This window comes from Lipotes vexillifer, unplaced genomic scaffold (genome assembly GCF_000442215.2).
Source record: "Lipotes vexillifer unplaced genomic scaffold, Lipotes_vexillifer_v1.1 scaffold36, whole genome shotgun sequence".
Taxonomy (NCBI): domain Eukaryota; kingdom Metazoa; phylum Chordata; class Mammalia; order Artiodactyla; family Lipotidae; genus Lipotes; species Lipotes vexillifer.
In genome coordinates this window covers 6,250,115-6,266,908 of record NW_006792448.1, presented here as the reverse complement: position 1 = coordinate 6,266,908, position 16,794 = coordinate 6,250,115, and the positions used below count along the sequence as shown (strand labels likewise).

The 16,794-nt window shown below is 40.6% G+C and overlaps 1 protein-coding gene across 1 annotated transcript in view; it reads left to right on the top strand.

Annotated features, from left to right (window-relative positions):
- SETBP1 (SET binding protein 1) overlaps positions 1 to 16,387 on the top strand; it is a 380,749-nt gene extending 364,362 nt beyond the window's left edge. Inside the window, exons 6-7 of the mRNA XM_007465630.1 lie at positions 15,283 to 15,607; positions 16,078 to 16,387. Coding sequence (XP_007465692.1) covers positions 15,283 to 15,607; positions 16,078 to 16,387 — 635 coding nt within the window. The remainder of the gene's footprint in view (positions 1 to 15,282; positions 15,608 to 16,077) is intronic.
- The last annotated feature ends 407 nt before the right edge of the window (positions 16,388 to 16,794 follow it).

Genomic DNA, 16,794 nt, shown 5'->3' with positions numbered 1-16,794 from the left:
ACAGGCTCCGGACGCGCAGGCTCAGTGGCCATGGCTCACGGGCCCAGCCGCTCCGCGGCATGTGGGATCTTCCCGGACCGGGGCACGAGCCCGTGTCCCCTGCATTGGCAGGCGGACTCTCAACCACTGCGCCACCAGGGAAACCCCAGGGCACAATATTTTATGATCAGTTTTGAGATGAAAGTGGCATGCCTGCCTTATTCATTGGCTTTTTCCATTTCCAGAAGTCTAATTAGATTGTTGGTTTAATGGTGGTGAGATAATGTAGTGGCAACTGAAAGCAACTGTGTTAATGAGAAGAGGGGACAGTGCTTTGGGTTTCCTGTAATTAATGGAGAGTTTTTGAAAAACTTCTTGGTTCCAGTGAAGTTGGCATACTGAGCCCAGCTGTGGAGAAGGGGGACAAAGTCTTTCCTGCTTATTGCTGTGGAAATGGCCTCAGGCAACGTGGAAGAACTGTGTAATGACCGTCATTAAGAATGATCTTTAGTGGTCCAGGCAGACTGTAAGTCAGTCTCAGAGACTGGAGAAAGAATTTAGAGAGAATAGACAGGTGTGACAAAGAGAAAGAGACAGACAGAAAGACACAGAGAGAGGTATAACTCACCCGCAGCCCTCTCCACTCTACCTTTGAGGGTCACTGGAATAATCCCAGAGCACCTCCCAGGGGGCCTCCTTCTCCTGCTGTTTAAACGAGAATTGACTAGACAAGACTGGAATAGAATAGACTAGAACGGATCTCTGCAAACCCCTTCATGTTGCAGCTGAGGAAATTGCGCTCAGAGAAGTGAACTGAATTACAAATATTACCTGCTAGGAATTAGGAAACCTGGACTCTTCCTGGCTACCACACAGACGTAAAGTGAAAACTGCATTTGAAATTCAAGGACCAGTGTTACTGCATAGCCTGCAGTACTTAATTCATTTCCTTAGGTGAGTCACAGTCTAAATGAGACTTCTGAGTCTCAGTTTCCTTACCAGTGAAATGAGAAAAATAATTTCTGCTTTTTAGGCAGTGGTGAGAAAGAAATGAAACAGCACCAATCCCATGTTCAAAACAATAGATCACTATTTTATGACCCCTCTCATGTTAAAAATGAAGTCATGTCATTCCAGGATTTAATCATGTTAAGTCATAATTTAGTCATGTTACGACTCAGATCATAATACCCATTAACTATCTTTAGAAGTTTTATCCTCACTACCTCCTCCAAATACCCTTATCTCAGGGCACAGTCAAACCCCACCACCTTACCTGTTAGGGCTTCATCTTGAGCTCATCTTACTGGAACTTCTATAAGGCTTTGTTACAAATTGTCAGATATTTTTAAGTACCTGCCACAATGATACATACAAGTAAAGATTAGTGCTTGCCCTAGGAGAACTTTCACACTATTTGGGAAGGCCTGACTCTAAGACGTGAGATGGCCAAGTAATATTTTTAACTTAATAGATTGAATAATAATCTCAGATACTAACAGAGCTATCATTTAGCAACCAAGAAATCATTAGTTTCCAACTGAAGGGCACTAAGGGAGTTCAGAGGACACTGAGATGACCTGTGCATGGGTATGTGTTTTTTCAAAGAAGGAGGAACTTGTACACATACATGTGTCCCTTCACTCAGAAGTTCTATGGGATTTTCAGAATGAGCTTCTCAATGGAAAGCTGGGGATCATACTGTTCTAGGTGTAATTTAATTACACTAGGACACTGATGATCTGGGAAGAGAAGAGTTGAGATGGCCTTCTAAGGATGGACCAAATTAAAAGCACAGAGATCTCTAAGACAGGAGTGTACATGGAAATAATGACAGATGAGGCTGGAAGAGAGGTTTGGGGTCAGAACCTAGAGTCCCTGAAATTCTAGAATGAGTCATGGTGACCCTTCTGAAGGACAGTGATATCAAAATAAAGCCATGGGCCAATAGCTGTCTGCAGTTATATTTTGATTGGCCTACACAGGTTTATATATTGTTTTAATTAATTAATCTGCAGATTGTAAACATCAGGAGATTTACATAATAATCAAGAGTTCTGGCTTTTTGAAACTCATATTATCTGATAACTTTGGGCTTAGATTCCTACCTGGCAACAGTGATTGATACAGAATAACATTTGCCCCATTAGATGGGCCATATTCTCTTTAGTTTCCCATGTCCTCCCCTATTCCCCCCACCTTTCCTCCTAATCCTGGCCAACCTCACTCATTATATTGGCTGTCTGGCTCCCTATAGGGAACCCTTAAAGGCATTTGACCTGGAGAAAGCAGCAGGATCAAAACAATATGCAAGAAGGCCTAGTCTAGCAGAAGTAGGGCAGGTGATCTGTAGTAATACCTTGTGTTATTCAACTATGAAATTTGGCGGTTAGAAAAGGCCTTTGAAATTGTAAAACTGAGAGAAATTTGGTGTTCTGATGCAGTCATTAGTAGAAAATTAACAGGGAAACCCAGGTTTTCTCATTTCTTGTCCAGCTCCTTGTCTTTTTTTGCCTTCTTAAGGAAATATGGTATGAAACTCACTTTGAAATAGGGCAACCCTTGCTTGAATCTTTGAGTCCATGACTTCTAAGGTGTGTCCTTTGGGGCGATTATTTAAGCTCTGAGGTCTCAGTTTTCATCTCTGTACAGCAGAGATAGTAATGTCTTCACATGGTTGTGATCACAATTAAATGAGGAAATATGTGAAGTACTGCAGACTGCACCATAGATTCTCCAGAAATATTAGGTTCTCCCCCTTTCCCATAGTTTCATATGAGAGCAGAGATGATGCTGTCCACTTACCTTGTATGGTCTATGGTACGACACAAAGAGTACATGCTACAGAAACAATCATTGAGTAAATGAATGATCCAAGAACATGTACACCCCACCCCACCCCCAGCAAAGAATAAAAATTCTTTTTCTCCCACTCCCCCACCCAGGCTCCTAAAATGTGACATCTGTTATTTTAATGTCCTTTGTAAGTAACTGTTAGTTTGCTTTATGAGGCCTACTTTCAAAAGAGACAAAAGGAGAGAACTTAGCTGCTTACCATCTCTCTCAAAGTTTCTCACCTGTTGAAGAATCCTCTTCCCTAGGAATTGTTCTGTTTCCTTGAAACCTCTTTAAACTAAGAGAGACCGATAACCTTCATACAACAATAAGGAAACGTGAGTCTGTGTACCAATGGACAATTTCTAAGGACAGAGAGAAAGTACTGATGGAGGGAATTTCAACTGTTCAGTGATTCCAGCAATGTCTGTGAACACCCTGTGTGGCCTGGACCCAGGACTTGCCCCATAAAGATGACAGAGCTCAGAACAAAAGAGAGTAAGCCTGATATTACCTTTAAATTCAGCAGGGGATCAGACCAGCCTCAAGCAGTGTTCCTGGGTTGCTGGGAATAGTTTCAGTGCTCAGAAACACTCCTCCAAGGGATTTTCTTGCCCTCCAATACCTGAAAATATTTTGAGAGAACTTTCATTATTTTGAAATTCAGGTTTTTGTCAGTGCCTTTTAGGTCCAATCCTGGTCTTTGTCTCGTACAAGTTGCCAGAGTTAAGTGATTTGGGCTTTACATATGGAAAGTTCATTTTGTTGTGTAATTAATGGGAAGCAGACTTTGGGAAGCTGATGATCCAGGCCCTTATTTATATGAGAGCATATGTCTGTGTTTTGTTTATGACTCACTCTCTTACTCCACTCATTGTAACTTGGGTTTGTTTACACTAACTTTTCCTAGAATCCGAGCCACATGGTATATGAGCCAATAATTTATGGTTTCTAAAAGGGAAAGATGATGAATGAGCTTTTTCCTGTTAAATTGTCAAATCTTAAATTGAGAAGGAGTATTTGCTGCGTTAAGTCTGTCCAATAATTTTAAAAAAAAAAAAAAAAAAAAAAGGTAAAGCAATAGCAACAAAAACAAAAACCCCAACCTACTGGTATAGTGCTCACAACTTGAATGTATATATAATTTGCCAAGACAGCACGTGACGACTCCCCCGCAATAAACCATTATAATTCTGATCCAAATGTTCAGCAATGAAAAGACCATTCATCCCCCCACCCCCCACCCCTCCTCTCTCTCTGGCTCTGTCTCTCTCATTTCTGGTGTTACATAATTAATATATAATATGTACATGTCTCCTTTTTCCAGGGGACCCATTGTTTTAATCAATCAGTGGACTTAAATGTTCAAGCTGGTTTTCTTGATGGTGCTAAATAAGTACCAAACTTGTTTTTGTCATTGAAGCTTCACCTCTCCTATGGGGTGTTTGGATTTCAGTCTATATTTCACAGTACTTCAGTGCTTTTCGTCATAGCTTGGATACTCCAAACAGTTAGTGGTGCTCTGAGGAGAGCAGGGAATAGCTAAAATACGGGAAGATCTAGTTTAATTTACAGTGATTTGGATCCCCTTCAATAAATCCTTTTCTATTTTACACACAGATTTTACAAAATAGATGGTAAGTGTTGGTTTAGGGTGAGTCATATGGATTGATTCCATTTCAAGTAAGTCAGCTGAGCTTGTGCTGGTCCCCAGTAGGAGGAAGTTGGAACTGAGTGCCTAGCACAACGCCTGGCACAAAGTGGGCTCAAGCCATATTTGTTCTAAGAATACATAAGAATGGCTAAGATATGGTCCTTGTGCCTTAAGAAAACACAATTTAAGAGAAGAGATAAATGCAGATTAATCCCATAATCTTAAAACAGGACAGACTATGTGAAGTGCTATCAGAGAGATATAAGCAATGTACAGGGGACCAGAAAGATTAACGCTGAAATGAGAGTACTCCATGGCTTTTAGGAAGAGGACTTTATTTCACTGAATTCCAGCTGAAATTGGAAAGCACTGGAACTACACCTAGCATTGTTTTGTCTTTTTCTCTTTTTTTCCCACTAGGGTAGGAGAATTGCCTCTGGATAAAAGAAAAATGTAAGACTTTTCTTTCCGCACTCCAACATCAGATGCAATATCCTTTCTGGCAGAAATAATAGAGTTGGGCATACACCTGTAGGCTATGCAAAGTTATTGTTTCTGTGGTACATCCATTGTCTACTAACCAGACGCAAAAATATATGAAAGTCTAAAGCAATGGGTATAAATTGCTTGCTGGTGTTATGAAGAATTCAGGGATATTTTATTGTATAAATTGACATTTTTTCTTGAAAAACTTCAATAAAGAGAAAAATAGTAGCAGGCGCTTGAGTCACATGAATCATGCCCAGAGGGATTAAAGGGAAGGTTGACATGAGGGGTATTCAGATTCTCTGGAAACCTCACAAACATGGACCCTCTCTGAGAAAACAAAAATAAGATTCCAGACTTTCACAATGGACTAAAACCAATAAAATTAAATTTTGTAGATTTAAATAGAAGGCTTGCTTTTAAGCTCAAAAACCAATTCCACATAGCAATGGCCAAGTTTGGTGGCCAAACTTATGAAAGTGTTTAAGAGAGTTAATTGAGCTTCCATTTAATATGAACCAACCGTGTGATATTGCTGCAAAAAAAAAAAAAAAAATGCAGGTTGTTTTGTTGGTTGTCTGTTTTTAATGTAGCTCACATTATTAGAACATTAATAGAAGTGTAGTGCCTTATGCATTCATCACTTCATACTTGGAAAATCAGTTCAATTCTGGACACCAAAATTTAAGGTGGGATTTGTCAGATGATTAAATCTCCAGAGGAAGGTAATCAAAATGGAATATAGCCTAGAAGTAATCTCATATGAGACACAGATGAAGGAATTGAGGATATTTTACCTAGAACAGAGAAGACTTGGAGGTGTATAACTATTTTTACAGAATCATATTTATTCTGAAGTAAGGGTCCTGCCAAGAAATTAAGAGATTTGTCTGAAGGCAGAGAACTGAGGAGTGAAAAGTCACGATGAGAACTTCATTCTCCTAACGTCCTGGTCAATATGTTTTCTAACAAAACAAATTGTAAATAGATTGTAAACAAAAGTCTGAGTTTTAAGTAAACAAATGCAATTATTAAGTCCAGTTAGAAAACAGAACATGAATACCAACCATTTGATGTAATTCTTGAAGTTCTAGCACGGTCAATAAGGATTTATTTCATCTGAGCCTAAGTACTAAAAATGTGAAAATTTTCATAAGAGCATGTTTGTCACATTATTCTTTGTTCTTCTAATTTTTTTTCCAAATTCAAAAGAAAGGAAATCTCTTACAATCAAGTATGAACATGCATCTACAATAGTTGGAGTATTATATAAGGGATGGTATTTATGGTTAAGGATACTGCTATGCCACATTTGAGAGGAAAGAAAGAAGAAATATAAAGAGCCCTTTGAGAGCGTGCAACCACCCCCGCCGTGTGACCACCTGGCATGCTGTGAGACTCAACAGATGTAGCGTCAAACTTTTTGGCATTAACTGCATTTCTATCCAGCCTCTCACGTTGTCTAGTCAGTCTGCTGGGGCTTGAGCTACATGCAACATACAAAAGCCAGAGTTGATTGAAACAGAGGGGGTTAAATGTCCCTAGTATTCCTCAGTTTATGAGTGCCACCACTCACAATTCACTCCTCGCCAACGCACTCTGACTCTAATAAGTATCACCCCCAGAAAAACTCCCAGAGTTAAAATTTGTCTGTGGATTCATCCTGGGCAATTCCTACCAATAATATGCACAGTGCACCTTAGAGGCTGATACAGTTGCCCCTGTTTCTAGTTCTCTGATCTCTGAACTCTCACCCTTCACCCAGCTTTCTCAGGCCAAAGCCCTGGTTCCCTTCCTTAGAGGTTCTCTGAACAATCTGGCAGTGTTCTTATTCATCTTAGTCTCTGCAAATCTTAGTCTCTGGAGACAAGTTACCACTGCCTTTATCTGTCCAAAGCCACAGCTGGTTTGTCCAAATTCCAGGCTCATGAAATGACTGGCATTATTACCCTGTGGTCAGAAAACTCAACGATTCTGAAAACCTAGGGACCAGGACCACACAACTGCCTTACCAAATAAAGGAGGTCAGCATCAAATCCCATTCCAGAGTCCCATAGATGGGACACTCTCGACTGCCTTGGAATTACATGCAATTCAATTAAAGGTGCTCTAGGGAATAGGAAGATTAATGATATTAGGCTTTGGTTTCTAGGATTTACAATCTGAAATGATCTAGCAGGAAATATTAATCAAGCATCTACTATGAGAAAGGAGCTGTGCTCTTTGTTATGAGGGGTACAAAGAACACATGCTGTCTTCAAGAAGCTTTAATGGCTTCTTAGGCCTTGCCCTCATAGAAAGTTAAATTCCTCTAGGATTAAATACTGCATGAATGAAGTCTTCAAGAGTCTAGAAAAACAAAGGAAAACTTTTAAGCAGTTCAAATTTTTGATCATGAATGATATTGGTAACATAATTTTGAAGTTACCCCATGTAAATACATATTTAGAATATGTGTACTCATCTTTTAAAATGTAAACTTTAAAAGGTGAGATAAATCTGAAATAAATAATATTCTTAAAATAAATTCAAATTTCATTTAACTGTATTATGAATGAAACAAATTTTTACTAATATTAATATTTTTAATAATGTTCAGAGAGGACCAAGTGATTGAGTTTGAATACTTCTTTTTGAAAATCTTGGGGTTTTTCTAACACTTGTGATTAAGCAATTTGAAGGTCTCATTTCAAATTCAGTTTGTTTCAATACTTATTAGTAGATGTTATAGGTTAAAAGGATATTTCACATAAACGTAGATCCAAAAGGAGAAAGTGTATCATTTTGCTTAAATCATAATACTATTTTTTTCAATCCCATCCGTCAATTAAGTAAAGGGTTTTTTTGTTGAAATTCAACTAACCAACTTCCTTTATTAACAGTCAGATGGTCTTGCATTTCAAAAGACATTGCATTTTTTTAATGAGTTCAAATCTCTGAAACCCTTCATTTGGAAGTTAACTCTGTTTACAAGATTTTTTAATTTGCATATTTAAGGATGTTATAGGTTATAATATCATTTTCAGCAACAAAATTATCAAAAATGGAAACATGTCCAATCAATTTAAAAAATGCTGTCTCCATAGTATGAGTTTGCTTCTAAAAGCAGTTACTTTTTGCCCATTTTGCCCTAAAGGGACATTAGGGTTTTTTTTTGTTTTTTAACAACTGCTAGGTAACATTACAGACAGCCCATTGACAGCACTGAGAAGGTGAAAACATTTAGAACACTTCTCTCAAAGTAGAAGAAAATTGCCAAATTTGTTTTTGAAAATAGAAACTCTTTTATACAGTTTGCTGCAAGGTAACCAATAAAACTCTCTGTGCTATATAACGTATTTCATGGATATTCCTGACCTCATTACAAAGTATTTTTATTTTTTGTTAAAGTTTTTTTTTATTGTTTAAAGATCTTAATTTTCTAAACCATGTTCAGGACCTGACAATACCTGAAGGGAATAAACTGATTGGATGCCATCAGCCCCTTGAATGCATGTGGTCTCTTCTTTTCCCAGGAACCTCATGCCCAACTGTGACAGGTGACACATCGTGCAGCCCAAATAAGGGCATCACCCACCATCACTCCATATAGTAAGCATTAGAATGCTTAACTTAGTTCTTATTTTTTCAGATAAGATATAAATAGTATAAATTAAAATAATGTATATAATTATTATATAAAAATGTATATATAATAAAGTTAAATACATGAAATTTATATTTTTACATATATGAACATATATTTACATAGAATATGTATATTATAAAATATATTTTTATATATTTTATATACTTATACAAAAATATTATTATATAAAATAATTTATATAATAATATGTCTTTATTGCAGCCCAGTTTCATCCTTGGGAACATGCACCCCAATTGAGAGGCTGCCAATTTAGAACAGGATCAGATCTGGAGAGGCACAGAGGAGCGCCCACACATAAACATGCAGGCACACACCCACCGCTTCACCTCTCCATCAGTCGAACCGCTCCTCACCTCCTACCTTCACTTTTCCCATGGAGAAATGTGAAATAGGAGCAAAACAAAGACCAGGGTCTCCTAATCCATTGCAGCTGAGATGGAATGTTCTTTCACAATAAACCCCTGAGAGGAAGCTGTCATTTAATAGTCAAGCAGTGGGCTTCCCTGGTGGCGCAGTGGTTGAGAGTCCGCCTGCCGATGCAGGGGACACGGGTTCGTGCCCCGGTCCGGGAAGATCCCACATGCCGTGGAGCGGCTGGGCCCGTGAGCCATGGCCTCTGAGCCTGCGCGTCCAGAGCCTGTGCTCCTCAACGGGAGAGGCCACAACAGTGAGAGGCCCGCGTACCGCTAAAAAAAAAAAAAAAATGTCAAGCAGTTACTGTGCATTAAACAAGCTAGTCACATTTTCAGAGAAACCCCAAACTGTATTAAGGTGACTTTAAGAACAGAATGGAAATATCATTCTATCGTGACAAATGCCCCACATCTGCTAACACTTAATTCTAAATTATGGCTTTCAAATTGGAAAGCATTGGTATACAGCATGTGTGCTGATGACTGGCAGTGACTCTTCTGATGTGCTCTGACCACCAGAAGCCTCACCAGCCAAGGCAACTTGCCATCTTTTTCAAACAAGCTTTTAAGACCAGGACACAAAGGTTAATTTAAATTCTAAGGAAGAAGGAAAAACGATTGCTTGCCAAGGCAAGTTGCTTCATATATCCCATTAGAAAATAAAAAGCAGCATTTGGAAAACGAGATCATTATTGAGTTAAGTACAAAAGTATCCCAAAAAAATGCACATTTTCATGGAAGAACATTAAACAATTGAATTCTCTTGAACTTGTATTTGCTGCCCATGTACTACATACCAGATCTTGTACTGCTGTGTGAATAACTGGGAGTACAGAGGGAAGACGTGGCCTTTGCCTTTGAAGAATCTTCTAAGTATCAGCATACAAAGCAATTCACACTGCAGCTCTGTGCCTTGACTGAGGCTGATGGTTCTCCAGCCCTGTCCACCTGGAGGGCAACTCCACTCCGGGCAGTTCAACAGTCCCCAATATTTCTCTACCTTCCCAATTCAAACAGCAAGAAAAATTCTAATTAGTCTAGAGATAAATTTGCCTCCCTCTCTGATCCATCCAAAACTTTATAAAACTAGAATGTGTCTTACACATGGGCAAATTCTCCAAATCATTAGCACCTATTTCTTAGGAAGCTTCTATACAGCTAAGCCTCATTAGCCCTTACCTTGCTCACAGTGCTTACACGACATCTGTATGAAGTCAGTGTGCAAAAGCAGTGATAAGTCCGGTGTTTGATTATCATAAAAGAAGTAGCAAAATCAACAAACGCTGATGAGCCAATCATCTGATAATGGGAGCAGAGAAAATCTAGATCTGGACCAAAACCAACTCAATCATTTGCATGGCAATTTTAGGTACAGAAAAAGTCTACAAGATGATTTGCATTGCAGAGTTACGAAGAAATGAATTCATATTTTGCCTTGGCCACTCATAATTATTCTTTAAAGCTAACAAAGAACAGGCAAGATATAGGACAATTATAGGAAGGAGAGCAAATATGGAATCAATCTTGGTGCAAGAGCCCAGAAATTACTGTCTAATAATGAAACAATTTGAAGAGAGAAAAATCTGTTAACATTTAGAGGAACAGTGAAATCATAAGCAGTAAGAAGAAAGATTTGTGAATATCAAACCCTGCCAAGTCCAAAGCCCTCCTCTCCACCACACTAGGATTTCAAAATTATTAGATGAAATAAATGTCGTAGAAAGCCACCTCACTTTTGGTAAGGCAATAGATAATGAGTATAGGTAAGAATTATAGCAATCTTTAAATACAGAAGCATCTAGTCTAACTGTTCAGTGTAATAGATGAAGAGAGACCCAGAGGGGCTAAGAGGTTCATTCTAGTTCAGCTTGGTTTCCAGCTGTCCCTGCCCAGAGCCCTTCCTACTGACCTGCACTCTGGTGCTGTTCACACACGAAGTAATGAGCCTACACTGAAAATTTGGATAATACAGGACAAAATAAAATTCAGATGTTCAGTAGATGTGAAACCTCTCAAAAATTGTAATGTGAAAAAGAAAGAGGGATATTAAGTCTTAACACCTGAGGCCATCAGTGGAGATAGGACCATGACATATGTTTATGCAGTTGGTCACAACATAAAACCCAGAGTGCTCATTCATTCTTTCCTCCCATTCAGCCAGGAGAGTAGCTACCAGCAGTTTTCTAGGGAGATTATGCATGCCCTTTACTGAGGACATTTATTCTTCTAAAATTATTTAGGTGAAATAAAGCCCAAGAATATGAAAACCAGAGCACCCCCCACCCCCCGCCAGTCCTAAGACCCTGAGAAAGATGTTTTACTGACACTAATCATTTATATTTTTTTAACCATGTATTATGGAACTAGCAAGTATATACCAAAGTAGCAGAATAGCATAATAAACCTCTGTGTACTCATCACTCAGCTTCAATATAATCAACTCATTTCAATCTTGTTTTAGGAATACTTCCACTCCCCTCCTCCCTCCCTTATTATTTTGAAGCCAGTCCCAGATGATATCATATGATTTCATCTGTTAATAATTTTGTATGTATTTCTAAAAGACAGGTACTTTGAAAAATGATCACAATGCAATTATCACACCTAAGAAAGTTAGCAATAATTATATAATATCAAGAAACACCCAGACATTATTCAAATTTCCATGAATTTATAAAATATCTCTTTTGACAGATTGTTTAAATTGGTATCCAAATATGATCTTTTTATCTCTTCTCTCTTTTAATTTACAGTTCCACCCTCCCCCCCAACCTCACAACTTATTTGTTGAAGGCACCAGGTGGTTTGCCCTGAGCTTCCCACAGACTGTGCTTTACTGAATGGATCTCGGTGTGTCCTCTGTATTCCGCGGTACTTAGATCTAGAGCTGAGCTGCCCAGTATGGTAGCCACTAATCACATGTAGCTACTTAACTTTAAATTAAACTAAATGTAGAGTCAATTTCTCAATCACTTGCCATATGTCAGGTGCCCAGTAGCCACATGTGGCTAGTGGCTGCTGTATGGGACAGTATAGATATAGACCAGTTCCACCACTGCAGAATTTCTATAGGACAACGCTACTCTAGAGACTTAATAAAGTCCCATAAGGTAGCTTTGGAGGGAAGAAATGTTGAAATCTCATCTACCCAGTCTTTGACTCACAGTTAATCTGCACTGGGGTCACTTTAAACCTTCACGTCTGGATATTGAAAATGAAATAAAAATTCAAGGGATCTGTGTGTTTCTAAATTTACATAAATGGTATGCTTACAAATACTTTTGTTATTTGCATTTTTATTCGTTTTTTTTTTTAGATTTACCCATGTTGATGTATTTATATGTATTTTATTCCTTTTAACAGACGTGAATACAATATTCCATTGTTTGAATGTATCGCAGTACATTATCTTTATAATTAATATTTGTATTGTTTTAAAACTTCTGTAACATACACTGAGCTTCAAGGAATGTCCTTGGCCTCCTGTTACATATGAGCAAAAGAGGTGACCTGGCCTTGGGATCTCTGGGGCACTGGGCACGCCCATCTTCAACTCTAGTAGTTATTGCCCAATCACTCTCCAAAATGATTGTGTCAATTTGCTCTCCTGCCAACACTCTGCAAGTGTTCCTACTTCCTTACAGAATTATACATATTAGGTAGTTTCAGACTTTGAATTTTTACCAATATGGGTTCACATATATGCAGTAAAAGTACAAATTCAAGCAGGGAAAGGAAAGGAAATGGAATTGATGATGGAGCCCTGACTTAGCTGACTCTAAAATGTTTTCTTGCTTAAAAAAAAATAAAGCATATATGGCAAAAAGTTAATGTTTATTAAATGTGAACAGTGGATACAAAAGAGTTGGTTATGATATTTTTATTATTGTTTGGTAGGTTTACAGTAATCAGAATAAATTTTTATTTCATAATCACTTTTCAATGCAAGGGCCTAATAAAAAATTATGCAGCATATAACAAATTATTGAATATGGAATTATCTACTAGGTTCCTTTTTGTTTGTTTGGCATTTCATGCTAAAAAATAAAAGTACTGAGAAGAAATATCCATTGGTTGTATTTGCCCCAAATGATCTCCAGCTCAGCTCACGGAGTTTTCCAGTCAAGCTTTACTCAGTCAAACATTGCCAACTAATTGCCCCAAATGATTTACTTTGTACCTGCATGCTGTATTATGTGTCACATAGCATTTTCTTCTCTTTGGATGATATAAACTAAAAAGAAGGTAAACTGCAAGTGGAACTTTTATTTGGAATAATGCCAAAAGTTTTGTGGGGTATTTCTGACTAGTTTTCATTTCCTCATGAACTCTGTGGACAAGGTAAATGGCTTAGCTCTGACATGGAGACCTGCTCTTAGTGTCACTATATTTGCAATGGTCGATTTAAAAATCCAAACTAAAACTCCTTTAGAGAAGAATATGATTATAAGGCAGCAACAATCAGTGTGATTCATCAGTGGAGAAACAGTTTTCAAATCCCTTCCATGTACAAGGCACCATGCTATGCCCTGTGAGGGACATAAAGACCAACAAAAGTCAGTCTCTGCATCTGAAAACTTAAAATCAAGCAAGCTTTTCCTTTTACAACACTAAGTACAAAAATTTTATTTTTGTAGCCAGAAGCTCACTCTGGCTTTGTTCTATTTTGATCTATATAACTTATTTTAAAGATTGCTCAGTAGTTATTCACTGCACAGTAAGTCTCACAATGACCTTTGGCCAAAAGCAGTACCATTTTGGCCTGTCCTGTGGAACTCAGAGCTTCCCACTCCATGAAACTCGTGACATAAATAACTTCAAATAAAACCTTCTGGGAGATCTGTGTCGGGCACAACATGAGAGAGAAATGGGGAAAAGCAGGGAAAGAACCAAGCAGGAGTGCCCAAGAGTAAGTGACAGCAGTGTCTTTGTTTTCAGCATTTTTTCCTCATCTCCCTTAAGATATTTACTCTTCTTGTCCACTAGTAGTTGAAAAAATATGGGATGACACAACAAACCACGATGCTAAAATGAAACACATTTGTTTTTAGGCCTGCAACGTTTTGTAGGGTTGACGACAACTACATGGGCTTCTTTGGGGATGAGCATTTAGTGTAAATCACAGCAGCAAACACTAAGGACACACTTCTTAAGCTTATAAGTAGCCAGAGGGAGGAGCCAGTGTGAAGATGGGTTATCAGGACGTGTGTGAGTGCCTGTGTATATGTGTGTATACACATGTATGTACACGTTTGCCTCTAGTGAACAATACAAGGAGAAAGAACGATCTAAAGGAGGAAAGGTCTGCTACGTCTTGAAGCCATTCACACTTTATGGTGTCTGAACTTCAAAATGAAGCAGTTCTGAAGGCTATTTAGTGCCGGCAGTACAGGACTTCCTGCGACTAGAAGTTTGGCTCATAAAATAGAGATGCATCTGGCCACCAGGACATGAAAAGAGCTCCTTGCAAACAACAGCCCGGTAGCCCGGGTGTAAATGATTCAGAAACACCTGGCTGGTATTTCCCTTGGGGTTTCCAGAAGATGAGCTAGTTAAGTAAGACTTGGTCAATTGGACATCATCAGACAAGCTGACAAGTCCAGACCATTGGGGAAAAAATTAGAGAGATGGGATCATCCCAAATAGAGTGTTCCTGAAAAGTATCCTCCCTCTGTCATTGGAGGAGGGTTAGAAATATAATAGGTTCGGTTAGATATTCTAGTTCAGGTCAAGGCACCTCTTTTTCGAGGCTGACGGTACAAATGAATGATCCAGATTGCTTGATCCAGAGGGCTGCTTGTCGTTTTTTCCATTCAGCATCTTTTACAAAAAGATGAAGTATAGCCTAATGCTAAATTAAATTAGATCAAATGTCAAAGGGCTGAATAAAAAATAAAAGCTATGATAGGAGAAAGTAATGGGAGAATTTATATTGTGATTCTGACATTGATTTCCATGGTAGATCTTCCTACAGGGTGTGAGCCTGTTTCCAAACTTAAAAATGGGAACACGTGTATTTCATGGGATTGTTGTAGAGACTGAAATAATGAAATGCTTTGTACACATAATATTCAACCCATGTTTATTTTTATTATTTTTAATTTTAATAAAGGAAAAAGAAGAAATAGTGGGTACTGCGTCATAGTTATAGCATTAATTTTCCATAATCTTCATAGCCAAATATAATGCCAGCTGTCACTGAAAGGACTAGGTTTAAGGCAGTCTGGCATCCTGTAATCAATTTCTTCTCTCTTCCCTTCCCGCAGCCAGCTCCTCGCTGAAGAAGCGATTCAAGCGGCGGGAGATCGAAGCCATCCAGTGCGAGGTGCGGAAGATGTGCAACTACACCAAGATTCTGTCCACCAAGAAGAACCTGGACCACGTGAACAAGATCCTGAAGGCCAAACGGCTGCAGAGACAATCAAAGACAGGCAACAACTTCGTCAAGAAGAGAAGAGGGCGTCCCCGGAAGCAGCCCACGCAGTTCGATGAGGACTGCAGAGACCAAATGCCGGTGCTGGAAAAATGCATCGACCTTCCCAGCAAAAGGGGTCAGAAGCCGAGCCTGAGCCCGCTCGTCTTGGAGCCGGCGTGTCACATAAAGGAAGGCTCTGCTCCGCTTGGGAGGCATCATGGCCGCTAAGTCAGACGGGAGGCTGAAAATGAAGAAGAGCAGCGACGTGGCGTTCACCCCGCTGCAGAACTCGGACCACTCGGGCTCGGTGCAGGGACTGGCTCCGGGCTTGCCGTCGGGGTCGGGAGCCGAGGACGAGGAGGCGGCAGGCGGCGGCTGCTGCCCGGACGGCGGCGGCGGCTGCTCGCGCTGCCGCTGCTGCTGCCGCTGCTCCTGCTGCTGCGCGGGGAGCGGCGGCTCCGGGGGCTCGAGCGGCCCGGGCGGCGGCGGCGGGGCGGGCTCGGCGGCGCTGTGCCTGCGCCTGGGCACGGAGCAGCGGCGCTACTCGCTGTGGGACTGCCTCTGGATCCTGGTCGCCGTGGCCGTGTACTTCGCGGACGTGGGCACGGACATCTGGCTCGCCGTGGACTACTACTTGCGCGGCCAGCGCTGGTGGTTCGGGCTCACGCTCTTCTTCGTGGTGCTCGGCTCGCTCTCCGTGCAAGTGTTCAGCTTCCGCTGGTTTGCGCACGACTTCAGCACCGAGCCCAGCGCCGCCGCCGCCGCCGCCGCCGCCACCCCCGCCGCCCCCTCTGCCCAAGACCCCCAGAGGAGGCGGGAAGAGGAAACACAAACCTCAACCTGCGGCCCAGCCCACGCAGCAGCCGCCCCCGCAGCAGCCCCTTCCCCAGGAAGAGGAGGTGAAGGCCAAAAGGCAGAGGAAGTCGCGAGGGAGTGAGAGCGATGTCCTTCCCTAGGGTGGGCCTGGGCGTCAGAACCTGGGGCTGGGGAGACTGACGCATTGGAAGTGCAGTGAGCCGGGGCTGGGTCCGAATGCCCTTCTCTCCCGAAGCTGGGCAGGCAGACTCGGGCCAGATGACGGGGTTGAGCCTTCAGGAGCTCTTGGGAAAGCAAAGCAGGGGAACGTCTTCAAAAGAAGTGTGTCTGTGCTTTACAGCAGTTCCCAGCCAAGGGGCACTTCAGTATGGCTAGATCCTTGACAGGCAGCACAAGGCCCATCAAGGAGGAAAAAGACGGTGGTGCTCTCCGACAGCCGCCAGACCTCCCGCATCCAAGGTGCACCCTTGATTTCGTTGCATTTGCTGGCCAGGAAAATTGAAAGGGGAACACCCTCAATTAGGAAACATTCCAAGGGGAGAAAAGC